A 13,744-nucleotide genomic window follows, 5' to 3' on the forward strand; every position below is an offset into this window, starting at 1 on the left:
GCTGTTACATATTATACATTATACACATTACTTTTTTGTGCTATTTTTGTGCTATTATATACATTATGCATTATACACATAATGAATTATACATTATATACATTATGCATTATACACATAATGAATTATACACATATGTATAGTATTATATTTTTTTGATAATTCATACAATTGTCAAAATTTATTCAAAATCATATGGAACTTGCAATTCACTGATATTATGATAAAAAAAAAAATGATAAAATTTTTTGATGATCGCCCTACTATGATATCCATCAACTATTCGATATTCTATAACTTCTTAGGATTATTCAAACATTACAAAGATGATCATTGAGTGAACGGCAGGTAAAATTTCCAGTAAAGTTTGACACACTGCCTCGCGTAACGTTACAGGATCGTAATACTATACGTACTTGAAAGAAAAAGAGAGAGAAAGAAAGAGAGAGAGAGAGAGAGAGAGAGAGAGAGAGAGAATAGAGTAGAGTCGGGAGCAATCCCTCGTACAATGTTTATTGACCTACTTGTGACACCGTATACTTACATTAGGTGATAGGCTTATTCTCAACAGCCGTGATCCGTTTCATTCGAAACCTTAATATCCTTTCTTTGCTACACTTCATTGTATCTGTTTCACCCTCACCTAGGACAACTAAGTCCTATAGCTTTAGAATAGGGTGTAATTTGCCCGTGAGCTCTGATGTCGGTTACAACAAGAAAAAGAAGAAAAAAAAAACGAAAAGAAATTATAAGATTTCTTTTTTTTTTTATATGAGTAGTAAGCAGCTGGTACCAAATCACCAATCATTTTTATATCACCTGTCTAAACGATTTAATTAAATTAAAAAAAGTGATTAAATTAAAAAAGGTTCTGTTTTTTTTTTTTTTTTTTTTTTTATTATATATCTAATATTATGATATATTTAACACGTAGTTGAGCCTTTGATCAATGTTATTTATGTAAGATCATATATGGATTCATCAATTTCAAAAATACTGTCAAACTTTTGGAAAATTGGAAAACTCTTTGCGAAGATTAATTTTTTTAAAAGAGAAAACGACAAACGAGTTCAGCCAAACCGACGATAGAAACAAGAGTAGTTTTGAATAATCTTAGCTCGATGTTCACCATATGTATTTGTGTGTGTTTGTATGTTCATAATCATAAAAGCAAATCTTTCTTGCATTTCATTCATAGAATATATTATGTCACTCATACAATTCATTTACATAGTCGTTTTTGACAATCGTCGTATATTATATTCATATTTCTTTCTTTCGTTTCTTTTTTTTTTTTATATTCATCTCGACGTACCGTTCTCATATTTTGATGTACGATATATCGAGCTTGTAAGGACCTAGTTTCGGTTTGTAATAGATATATGACCCCTGTCTCTTCTTTCTCTCTCTCTTTCTCCCCACTATGCTTGTAACCCTTCGCTCTCTTTCTCTCCCTCTTGTTTAACGCATGTGTGCACTTTGTCTATGGGGGTTAAACGGTACGTATACATTACGTTTTGCTTTAAGTTACTTAAATGGTTCTGAGTGTATATAGCAGGAGTTTCTCTTTTACAAATTATACATTTGAACAGATAATTCAAGATTAAAAAATTGATTTTCCAAATAAATATCAAATGTTGTGTGATCACAAATTTTTCAAAATTATTTACTTACTTTTTGTAAAGACTTTTTGTAAACGCATATATTATATTTTAATAGATATCTTACGTAATAATTGTCAAACTAGTATTACAGTTTATCTGAACAAATGTTCCTTCCATTCCTTCTTCTGTAGAAAACTCTACTTTGGGATCCGATCCAAGAATTTACCCTCTATCACGTTTCAGACGTTATTACACTGTAGTCCAAATAGTAGTAGAGAGAATACGATAAACATCTTCTCACCATTTTCAACGGACTTTTATATGAGATCTTTCGAAATTCACACCAGTGACAAAGAAGAAAGGAAGCGATCTTAGAGTATCGTCAGATGAAAGATAAGTGACAGTTTCACTTATCGATCATTTTTTGTATTCAACAAAAAAGATAAAATAGACTAAATATACAATGTCAAACATACTTAATGGAAATACGAATCTATAGCTATATTTTTTTTATTCTTTACCTGAACAAAAAATAGAATGATGTCTTAAAAAAATCATAAATAACTAAATAATTTGAGAGCCTAAATAATAATCAATATTATTACATTTTTAATGTAACTATATAAAATACATATACTGATATAAATGGATTTATAAAGACGCAATTCGGAAAGAGAGAGAAAGAGAGAGAAAGAAAAAAAGAGATAGGGTAGTATTGTGTGGGATTTTTATCTCTGAGGTAATATCAGGGATCGCGCCGACGTTCAGAGCGCTCGTTTCATGCACCGTTACCGATGCCATCGATCGGCGTCACCCGATGCTCGATACTGGAAGAATAATTGCGTTATCGACTACGTCGGCGATGCGCAAAGTGGTAGGCGCGTCGACAGGGGGTCGTTGAGGGGGTGAAACGTTTCATGGTAGGCGTGAATCTTCGTTTCCCCGGAGCCAGTAGAGGGTGCCACGCTAAGACGTGTTTCTCTCTTTCTTTCTCCTACCATTTCACCACCTCGTGCCTCTCTCTCTCTCTCTCTCTCTCTCTCTCTCTCTCTCTCTCTCTCTCTCTCTCTCTCTCTCTCTCTCTCTCTCTCTCTCTCTCTCTCTGTCTCTCTGTCTCTTTCTTTATCTATCTATCTATCTATCTCTCTTCTTCTAACTCTTCTCCCGGTCGCGTATCAAAGTGAACATTCCTCTTCTATTGCGGTCTGGACCATGCCACATTACTGCATTCAATACTATTCTTCTATTTTTCTTTTTTTCTTATACAAAAGTTTCAATGATTAGAATAAAATTGGATTTTGTTTTTGTTGAAATAGATCGCATGAGTTTTAAATTAATTTTTAAAATCATAAATTTTTACATAAATTTTAGATCATAAGCATTTATGTTTGATATTCGATAATGTTCCTTTTTAATATTTGATATTAATATTGATTGATGTTGATATCAAAACTGACATATTAACTTAATATACTTGCATCAATATTCCTCATTTCACTGACGCAACATTTAATAAATTTAATACTTGTAGTATTATTAAAAATTAATAAAATCAGATTTCGAGTGGTATTATTTTTGTATAAAATGTTTTTATGCTTCCTATAATCATAAATAAGATAATATTAAATATAAGGAATAAAACTTGTTATTATCTTCTGGATTTTTTATTTATTATACATACAATTTTTAATTAAGATTTTTAATAATTACATAATATTAATATCGTTCGTCTCCGTTGTACGATATTGTACAGAAATGTTTTTTTGAAAAATAGCAAGAAAAAATATTTATCCGCCGTCCATGACTTCGTCCGACGGCATGCATTTGGCCGCATAATTCAAAATCTGTCAAATGCATTATTCGATAATATTCCTTTGAGCGTTAAAGCGACCTTTCATCTATCATATTCGTTCTCATATCTAAAATCATTTCTGTTACTCTCTCTCTCTCTCTCTCTCTCTCCCTCTCTCTCCCTCTCTCTCTATCTATCTATCTGTCTATCTATTTATCTATCTATCCTTCTCTTGTCGATTATATTTTTCCTGTTAGCTTTATTTTTCTTCGCAATCAGCCTCACGATTAATTCTTGTTCAAAAGAAATTCTTAAAAAAAATAAAGAAAGAAAAAGAAAAAAAATACAGCGGAAAAGAAAGAAAAATAAAAAGAAAAATGGCACTCGCTCTGCTCGAAAATCGTCGAGTTCGATCGGGAAAACGCTAAAAATTTCAATTACACTGATTCAATCCGTGTGTATATTTATGAGCGTTACGATGCATGTCTGTGTATGTGTGAGTGTGAGAGAAAGAGAAAGAGAGAGAGAGAGAGAGAGAGAGAGAGAGAGAGAGAGAGAGAGAGAGAGAGTAAATCGCGTTTCTATCGACTTTCATTTTTCCGGCCGACGGTGCGCGTCCGCGCACATTTTCTCTCTCTCTTTCGCACGCGCACCAATTCGCCGGCATTTTCAGCCAATGGATGAAAATAAAAACTCGTTGCCGCGAAAGTGGGCGGCCAACGCGATGAATGATCCACTTTTAATCGTTGCTTCCGCACGGGCGTTCTTTTTTTTCGTTTTTGTTTTCGTGTGCGTATTCTCTTTCTCTCTCTCTCTCTCTCTCTCTCTCTCTCTCTCTCTCTCTTTCTCTCTCTCTCTCTCTCTCTCTCTCTTTCTCTCTCTCTCTCTTTTTTTCGTTTTTTTTTTCGTTGTTTAACCCAAACCAGTCGCATTCTTTTCAAAAGCGGCCGTGGTCTGTTCAATTTGTTTGGAGTTTCCAAATCGTTTTGCTATTCCGTTTCAGCTTTAGTGCGTCATTCGTTGTCGTATGTACGTAAAGATATATCGTTCAAGTTATGGGACATAAGTATATAATTTTTCAAATCACTAATCTTTAATGGAACACCACGGCGCCATAGTAGTTGTAAATCAAAAAATGTGTCCGGTATATATATATATATATATATATATATATATATATATATACATGCGTATGAATCAGGAACATATGTCTTTTTCCTTTCTCCTTTTTCCCTTTTTTTACGAGGGATCGTAATATATACGTCGAGTTTAAAAGTTTAAACGCAGGCGATCATAGAAACGCAATAGTCCCAGCAAGCGGGCCAGTCACCCTAGTCTCGATTCTTTTAACAATGTTCTCATCGCCCTCTGACCATCCCTTTCTCTCTCTTTTCCGTCGTTTCTCCTCTTATGTTTCTTCAGCCCGTTTCCTGGTTTCCATTGTTCTCGAGCATTTAATACAAAAGAGAAAAGAAGGTTTGAACGTCTCTAGACGCGAAAATTGCTCCAACCCAGAGTGCGGTAAGCTTTTGATTTCGTTGAGATCGGAGTTGAATGGTAAGGAGAATGGTAAGAGTCATCGATCTACTTTAAGATCATCGGAGTTTTGTTCTTGACGTGTCATGGATATCGCGTTTCTATTGTGTAAAGGATGTATAAAAGTTTTGTACGTCTCGCCATTTTGGAGAACACTTTTTTCTATTCGAGAAATTTTCTGCAGGAGACTCTTATTTACTTCAACGATTTCATTTAAAAAATCTAGATCAATGAAATATTATTTTCATTCGCTCTACTTTTATATTTAATCTACTCTGAAATTATTACGATTAATTGTATAGTAATTTAATGGTAATAAATAATCGGATAAGATTTTAATATTAAATTCATAGCGTGGCATGGTTATATCGTGATCAAGTAAAGAGTGAAAATGAATAGGATAATGAAAGAAGGTAGCAAGTGGGGTGCGTTTTACAAGATATTTAACCGTAGTATTTCTCAATAGTATGTACGGTGGGATCATTTCGAGGGAGTTTCCCTTGCAAAAGAGATAAAGAGAAAGAGAGATCGTCCTTGAAACGTGCAGCATTCCAACATACCAAGCTGCCTTCCGGAGATGAGGTATCTCTACTCGGTACAATTAACACCCGTGCGGGTGCATGTATCTATTTGAAAGGGCTCCGAATATTGCCGGAAGGGTCGCACCACCGACGAGGAGACGTGATCCCTTGACAGAGACTTGCGGCCTCCCATGAAAGCTCCCAATTCATCTTCGCACGCGAGGCACGTCCCCGCTTATTGACTTCTAAATTGCTTGCCTCGTCCTCCTTTCGAAGACCCAATTGTAACCATATCGATAAACTTTCAATAGATTCCTTGCAAATTTGATCTGGAATTTTCAAAGAAATCATCATATTTGAGACGCGATGGATCAATAAAAATATTCTATAATCGATCATTCTTTCATATTAATTTTGGGAACATTTATTTACACTGTATTTAGATATATATCTCTTCGAACAATTAATAAGAAACAAATGTACATATATTGATTAGAACGAAACATCGAAAATAATTTGAATGGAAAAGAATTTAATCTCTTTTCGTTCGAATTCACAATTCGGTTCTGTTTACCAAATTAAATAACATTGAAAATTTAACAGCGAGTTAACACATATTATCTAGAAAGAAATATTGAAATTGATGTGGATCGAAAAAATATAATCCCATTTCACTTGAATTCGTAATTCAAATGCTTCAATTACTTCGAAACTATATATCAATGCTTTCAAAATTTTCTTACTTAAATCAGGATTACCTAAGTGATGAATTTTCTAATCAAAATCTCCCTAAGTTAAGATTACTTTCAACTCTAGCAGATATAATTACAAAGTCTTATTTATCTACGTATGAAGAATCAATTAATTGATTCTAATCAAAGAAATATGTCTCCTAGGTCGCTCTAAGAAGGCAGCAGGCTCAAGAAGAGAGTGAAGCTCGTGAACTCGGTTTGCAACTGCAGTATAATACCAGCAGCTGCACTGGTACACCGGTATTGTCTGGTACGGCTACAGCAACGACACCAGCCGATAGTCCATCTCCACATCCGGTCCACGTCGCGAATCCGACGGGCCTGGCTATTCCAGCCGCGGCCGCGGCTGCTGCTGCAGCCGCAGCGGCAGCTCATATTCAAACACAATTGACACAACCAGAATGTGGTATACTGCAACGAAAAAGATCGATCCAAGACGATTACAGACAGCCGAAACAGGAGAAACCTGACTCGATCGTCGGTGGTGAGTGCAATTGTTGATCTTTTGAATAATTCTTTTCTACGTAAGAAAAATATTTCCTTATTTATTGATGATATTTCAAGTTTCTTAAGTTTCAAGTATTACAATTTTCTGTATTGCATTGGAGATCGAACAACTTATTTTATGCGTCTATCAACGTAAAAAAAAATCCTTCCGTCAACGATCTTTATAATAATTTCAACACAGTAGAATTTTCATTATACAAATAAAACATTTTCTTAAGTCTTTCTTTCGTATTTTTAATATAAACTAAAGCCATCACTAATGTTTAGGATCTTATATTTATATAATTGATATTCTTTTTTATATTATGAATAAAAAAGAGCAATAGAAGATATTATTTTGTTTTAATCTGTTAGAATTAGACGCAATTACCGCGATTTACATAATCGTAAGAGTCTACGAACTCTTATATCGTAGCAGCCATGTAAATTTACCCTAGGTTAGCTCCGCCTGAACGGAGTACCGATTATGAGTCATTACACATAAGTGTACCTGACGGGTCTCGCGCAACCAGGGGCTTACATAGATCGTTTTCCGTTTTGAAATAAAATGAACGACGATTCGTGGAACTCGTAGCATTTCAAAGATGCTCGAAATTCTTAAATCGACGAATATTTCGTACGACGATCAACAACCGAGGACATTTTTAATTCGTAATTCATAATGAACCATTTTAATTTCAATCATTGTATCAAATCGATATCGATATTTTTGTTAACATTGGATTTTCCTATCAAGTTCTCCAGCTTTGAAGTTGATGTCTTATTGTTAAAATTACATTTTATTATAATTTATATATCCGGTGAGTCACTTGAAACTAGAAGCATGATCTCGATTATTTTTAGTAATAGAAATAAATAATTGAAGAAGCATGATTTTTATACAAAGGGATTGATATAGTGATGGTCATATTTTTCAAAACATAGGGATTGTCGATTTAAAAAAAAACATTTTAAAAATGGTATTTTATTGTTTAACTTATTCAAAGCTTGTAAAAGAAATTAAATAAAATTAAAAGTGTTCTAAATTTTTCCTATTGTAAACACTGTCATCAAAAATAGCATCTTGAAAACTTAGTAAATACTACAAATTTGCTTATGATATATATTACTTATTAAAAATATTTCATTCTTCTCTATTTTATATCGTATTATCAAGTATGTCATCTTTGCAAGTGAAAGTGACACAGAAATGGGATTAACAAAAGTAAATAAGTATGTATAGGTACATTTTCTCTTTCTCTTTTTCTTTCGCTTTCTTACTTCTCACTTACGTGCGTGTACGCACTCGAGTAAGGGTGAGAATGAGCCAGGTTGGAAGGAATTCGATAAAGGAACAGAAAGGTTGGGGCATATAGCAGGAGAGAGAAAGAGAGATAGATAGAGAGAGAGAGAGAGAGAGAGAGAGAGAGAGAGAGAGAGAGAGAGAATTAAACGCCGTCACTAACGAGTGCGACTTTTGCTTTGAGTGGTATAATAAGAGGCCACGAGTTTGGCCATTATTTACTTAACATTATGGCCCTAGCCACTTGGTCTACTTATGCATATATACGCACGTTCCTAATGGGGCACTTATACTTCGAGACTAAAGCGTGCGAGCTTTAAAACGCATGCGTCCGCTTGCACGGTCGCGTGCCAGGACTTGCTTTCGTTTCTCTCTGCTCCAAATCAGCTACGTTCGCTCATTGCTCTTATCGTCGTTCTCCTTTACATTAATAACTTAATTGCTGAAGGTCTTGACGATTACCATTACTACTACTATTTTATTCTCTAAACAAACGAGAGGACGGTTCTAAGGACTCTGCTCTTTTCTTCGGCCTTGGTAAACCAAGGTCATGAACATTGAAAAAGATCAAACTTACGTTGTGTAATCTTTCGACAAGTATTTAGTGTTCCTTCTAATCTTTAGATTTCTTACGTGATCGATTGTGACATGTATTGTCGATTCTTATATATCTACCTATTAAATATAAAAAGTATTTGTACAATCATGGTTTTTTATAAATATATATTTCTTAATTGTATATATTATTTTTAGAAAGTTATGCGTCTCTGTTTCCCTCTCTCTTTCTCTCTCTCTTTCTCTCTCTCTCTCTCTCTCTCTCTCTCTCTCTGTCTCTCTCTGTCTCTCTCTCTCACTCTTTCTCTTGCTTTTTCTCTTATTATAATTCTTATATATAAATTATAAACGCAACAAACTAAAGATAAAAACAATAATGCTCCATAAGAAAATATAAATATTATAATTTAATGCATCTATTAAGATCAATACGTACACTATTTGTATACGTAGGAATTTTCATAGTAAATATTTTATAACTAAAGTAAACATGCAGAATATGTTCTGTTCTTTTGAATTATGTGGATATCTTTTATAAATATTCTTCTATATATCTACTTTCCTATTAATAGTTAAAATTTATACGACTTAAAGTGATGTATCATTTATAATAAAATGAGTGTATGAATAGTTTTTAGTGTAATTTAAAAATAATATCTTTTATTATATATATTAATTTGCAACACTTTTTTTGATTAATTTTTCACTCACTTTTTTATCCTTTGGATTCATTAGAAATAATCATTTTTTCTTACCATCGTGAAGTACGTGTGTAGAAGAAAAGAATGACAGTTTTCTCTCTTTGACCAAGCCATAGTATAGCCTGAGACACTTGCCTGAATTTCATTCTACGCGGTAAACACAAGGGCATCTTTATTAACGGCACGCAGCAGTGTGTTTCGAAAGAATACGTCAGCGTCGTTCACTATAGCCCACTTCCTTTATTCGGTTTCCCCTTTATCCCTCCTTTCAATTCACGCTCACTCGTTGGCATCGCGCGCGCAAATTGAATTTATTTCTTTTTTCTCTTCTTTTTTCTTTTTTCTTTCCCTTTTTTTTTTTCATCTTTTTGTTGCTCGCCGATCTTTCTTCCGTACAAAGCTCGACAATGTTGTCCGTTAATGCTAAAAACTGTTTTCTTTACCTTTAGTTACAGCCAATTAAATATTTTTTATAGCGAATATTTCAAAGAATTTTTTCAATCTTTATTTGATCGATAATTTTCATATTTGTTTTTCCTCTTTTTCCTTTTTTCTTCTTCTCTTTTTTACTTTTTTAATTCGAAAGAAACACTCGAAAAGCTCAGCAACCCTTCTCATTTCGCTATCAATCGATACTACCACGTGAAAAGTCTATTAGCATGTAAATCTGAAGTGTCCCCTAGAGAATTCACGTTGGGGTAACGTGCCAATAATTAGTTATATTAGTGTATATATATATATATATATATATATATATATATATATATATACATATATATATATATATATACATATATATATACATATATATATATACATATATATATACACACACACAAACATATACATATATACACAACTAGGAAACCGCAATTTCAACTTTCAAAGGAAGAATCTCTAATGAAGGTTCACCTTTAACTCTATAACGAATCGATTCCTCGTAAGGTCCATCTTTGATACGGAAATTTAGAGAAAATTCAAACTCTATCTATCTATAGCGAAGAAATATAATTGGCCAGTCTACATATAAATGAATTTTTGAATGGATCGATCTTCATTTTGTTTATATGAATAATTTTATGCCAAGAGAAATTTTGAGTATTTAATATTAATTAATAATTAAACATATTCGAATGTAAAATGTTTTTTTTCGTTTTTTTCTTTTGTTTTTTTTTTTGTTTTTTTAATATAAGGTGTAAAGATTAATTGAGAAGAAAAATATTGGGTGGTGAGAAGATCTTCGTGCCTCTTTTCAATAAATATAAAAAAAGAGAAAAGAGAAAGAAAGGAAGAAAATGAAGTAATGATCGAGAGATGGTCCCTTTAATTGGAAGTTTGCCATTGAATCGTGACGGTGTTTTCGTCGACGAGGGGAAACCAATCTGTACTCATTCATCGTCCAGTTTCTATATTTCCTGTGAGCCACGAAGCCGTGCTATTGGTCCCCGCGAAGATGGCAGGACGCGTGCCGTCTAAATCCGCTACCCCTCGTGGGCAACGCGCTTCAATTACTTTCTCAGGGTGTACATTTGATTCGAATTAAACGCCACCGGTTAATGCGACTTTTTGTGTGTTCATATTTAAGGGGGCTGATCAAGGAAGTTAAGGGAAAGGGTATATGAAATTGATTGGAAAATTAATAGTAAATATCTGATATTTACTGAAATAATTTATTGAAATTAATTCGTTGAACAGCTACCGAATTATTTGTAAATTTGTTTAATTTTATTTAGATATGACACGTTTTTAATACTTAACACTCCAATTATGATGCCAATTAAATATATATATATATATATTTTTTTTTTTTGATATTTGTGCTCATACAACATTTATAAACATTTTTACTAATAAGCAACTATCTTATAAAAATTATGTAAAGTTTTTTCTTAGCACTACATTTACTTGTAGTTAAAGTGATGATAGTTAATAGAAATAAAAATGAACAATATAAAAATGTTTAATAAAGAAAATATTTTCTTTTTTTTTTATTTAATCAGAACGTACAGTATTATGTTAATTAGGAATAAATGCATGTAATTAGGAAGAATATCTTTGTAAGAAAATCGTATTCCATAAGAACAAGAAAAAAGAAAGAAAAAGAGAAAATAAGTCCTCAGAAAGAAAATGTTCGGTCATAATTTTCTTTGTCACTGTGGACCTCTTTCTTGTACACTCCACAATCGCTCGGAGTGCGATTACCATCGAATCTATTTTTCTTCCTTCTTCCACCATTCGTTCTCCGTTCCATTCTCATTTTGGCATTGTGCGACGTGTACCGCCAGGAATAAGAAGAGGATAACAATGAAAAGGAATATAATATATAATATGCAAATTTCTACATATTGAATCTGATAGAATGGTGTTATTTTGAAGAAATTCATTTTCTGTATTTAGTCCGACATTTTACTGAATTTAGATCTAAAATTAAATCGATTTTAAAATCAATTGAACAATTTATTAGTTCTTGCAAAGGCAACAAATTTTCTAAGGAGAAATTGAACAGGTTTCATCTAATTTTATCATCTTTAATCAGATAAAAGACAAGAGTTTTTTAAGATAAAACGATGATCGAACTATTAAATATAGTAAACAAAACTGACGAGCAAATAACGTCTTTGGCATGCCATATTAAACTTTGACATAGGAAACGTATGGTACGCTAAAGAAATCATTTATTGTTTAAAAGGATTAATAATTTATTCACTTTACATTAAACGATAATACAAATTATTTTTTGACATAATTAATGTCATAGAAAAAGATTATATAATGATACATCAGGAAGACGAAATTCGTTTAACCAATCCGTAATTCTCACGATCACTTGATCGAGGAATTCCAATGGAAGGGACTAACACGAATATCTCCATCGGGCTTTGAAACTTTATCTCACGGCACGTTTTAACGAAGAAAAGAACGAAGAATTCATCGAAAGAAGGAGAAGTACCTAGAAGGAGTAAGGAAAAGAGGAGAGAGAAAAGGAGGAGGAGGTGAAGGTGAAGAGAAAGGACTCTGACAACGGCAGATTCTTTCGCGGCCCTCGGTGGTTTCCGTTAGCCTTGCCTTCGCAATATCGCGTTTTAAAAGGTACGAACACTTTCTCAGAGCTCTTCTCAAGAGCGTAGGAGGAGATCGCGTGGTACTTCTCCTCCACCTCCTCCTCCTCCTCCTCCTCCTCCTCATCTTCCTCCTCCTCTTCTTCTGCTTCTTCTTCTTTCTCGTATCTCCTTTCTTTTCCCTTTTCGTATTCTCCGACTGTTGATGGTACTGGTGGTGGTAGTGGTGATGGTGGTGAGGTGGATGATAGGGAGGGTAAAGGAAAGGAGGAGTAGACTACGCGCGATATATATCGCATTTCAATTTATATAAGGGCACGCAGACGCTTAAACCTCGCGAACGAAGGCACACTCACACACACACACACACACACACACACATATATATATATATATTACTTATAGAAACGTATACACGTTTCTATACTAGAACGAGACGGCGCGTAAGATGTCTTTCACTCGATCTCCGAAACAGAATGCTTACAGTAAAGTACGAGCCGAGCCAAGACTTCAGTCGAGAAGTTCAGCAGTAATTGAATTTCTCGGGCCAGTGCCTTCGACCGCGGGGGATGCCGGAGCTTGGTTGATTCGTTGCTTGGCTGGCTGGTTAGCTGGTTGGCTGGTTACTTCTCTCTCTCTCTCTCTCTTGATCTCTGACCTACGAAGAAGAGAAATCAGAAGAGAGAGAGAGAGAGAGAGAGAGAGAGAGAGAGAGAGAGAGAGAGAGAGAGAGAGAAGCTTTTCCGCGTCGAAGTACTTGTATTGTACTCTCCTGTAGGTATCTATAGGAGAGAAACTCGGTGATTCTCCATTCTACTAGGACCGCCACGGAAATCGAGCTCTTACGCTCAGTACAAGGGGGTGCTGCCGTTTCTGGAAACGCTTCTAGATGTCCATAATACGTTTAACTGGCGAACACATGAACGTATGTATGTAATATCCAATTTTGGTAATATCCCTTAGGACTCTGGGTTCTTAACTTTCCGCAAGCTGTTCGTTTACTTTTCGAACTTCCTCTTCCTTTCTATTCTTACCTTTCATATTCGATCCAATTACAGTTTCCAGTAGATATATGCAGTTTCGTCAATATGATATGCACGTTCAAAGGGAAAACTTGAATACGTCGAAAACAATTCGAAAGAGAGAGAGAGAGAGAGAGAGAGAGGGGGGGAGAGAGAGAGGGAGAGAGAGAGAGAGAGAGGAGGAAAAAACGTGAAGAAGTAATATTTTGAGAGAGCCAACGTAAGAGTGTCTGGTTACATTTGAAGCATTCTTTTAACATTCGCCGTTAAGTGAAAGTAAATATTTGAGACGGTGGAAGAGGACAGTGACTAGCGTGCCACCATTCGGTATCGAACGCACAAAGTAAGTAGGTAAAAACGTATGTTTAAACTGTTTAATTCGTATATATCTTTAATCTTCCGCGATCGTATTC

The 13,744-nt window shown here is 34.2% G+C and overlaps 1 protein-coding gene across 3 annotated transcripts in view; it reads left to right on the top strand.

Annotated features, from left to right (window-relative positions):
- LOC124948300 (doublesex and mab-3 related transcription factor 3, truncated) overlaps positions 1-13,744 on the top strand; it is a 37,405-nt gene that overhangs the window by 2,315 nt on the left and 21,346 nt on the right. For all 3 annotated transcript variants that reach the window (XM_047491730.1, XM_047491728.1, XM_047491729.1), the window contains exon 2: positions 6,350-6,689. In XM_047491730.1, the coding sequence (XP_047347686.1) occupies positions 6,350-6,689 (340 nt within the window). The remainder of the gene's footprint in view (positions 1-6,349; positions 6,690-13,744) is intronic.

This window comes from Vespa velutina, chromosome 4 (genome assembly GCF_912470025.1).
Source record: "Vespa velutina chromosome 4, iVesVel2.1, whole genome shotgun sequence".
Lineage (NCBI taxonomy): Eukaryota > Metazoa > Arthropoda > Insecta > Hymenoptera > Vespidae > Vespa > Vespa velutina.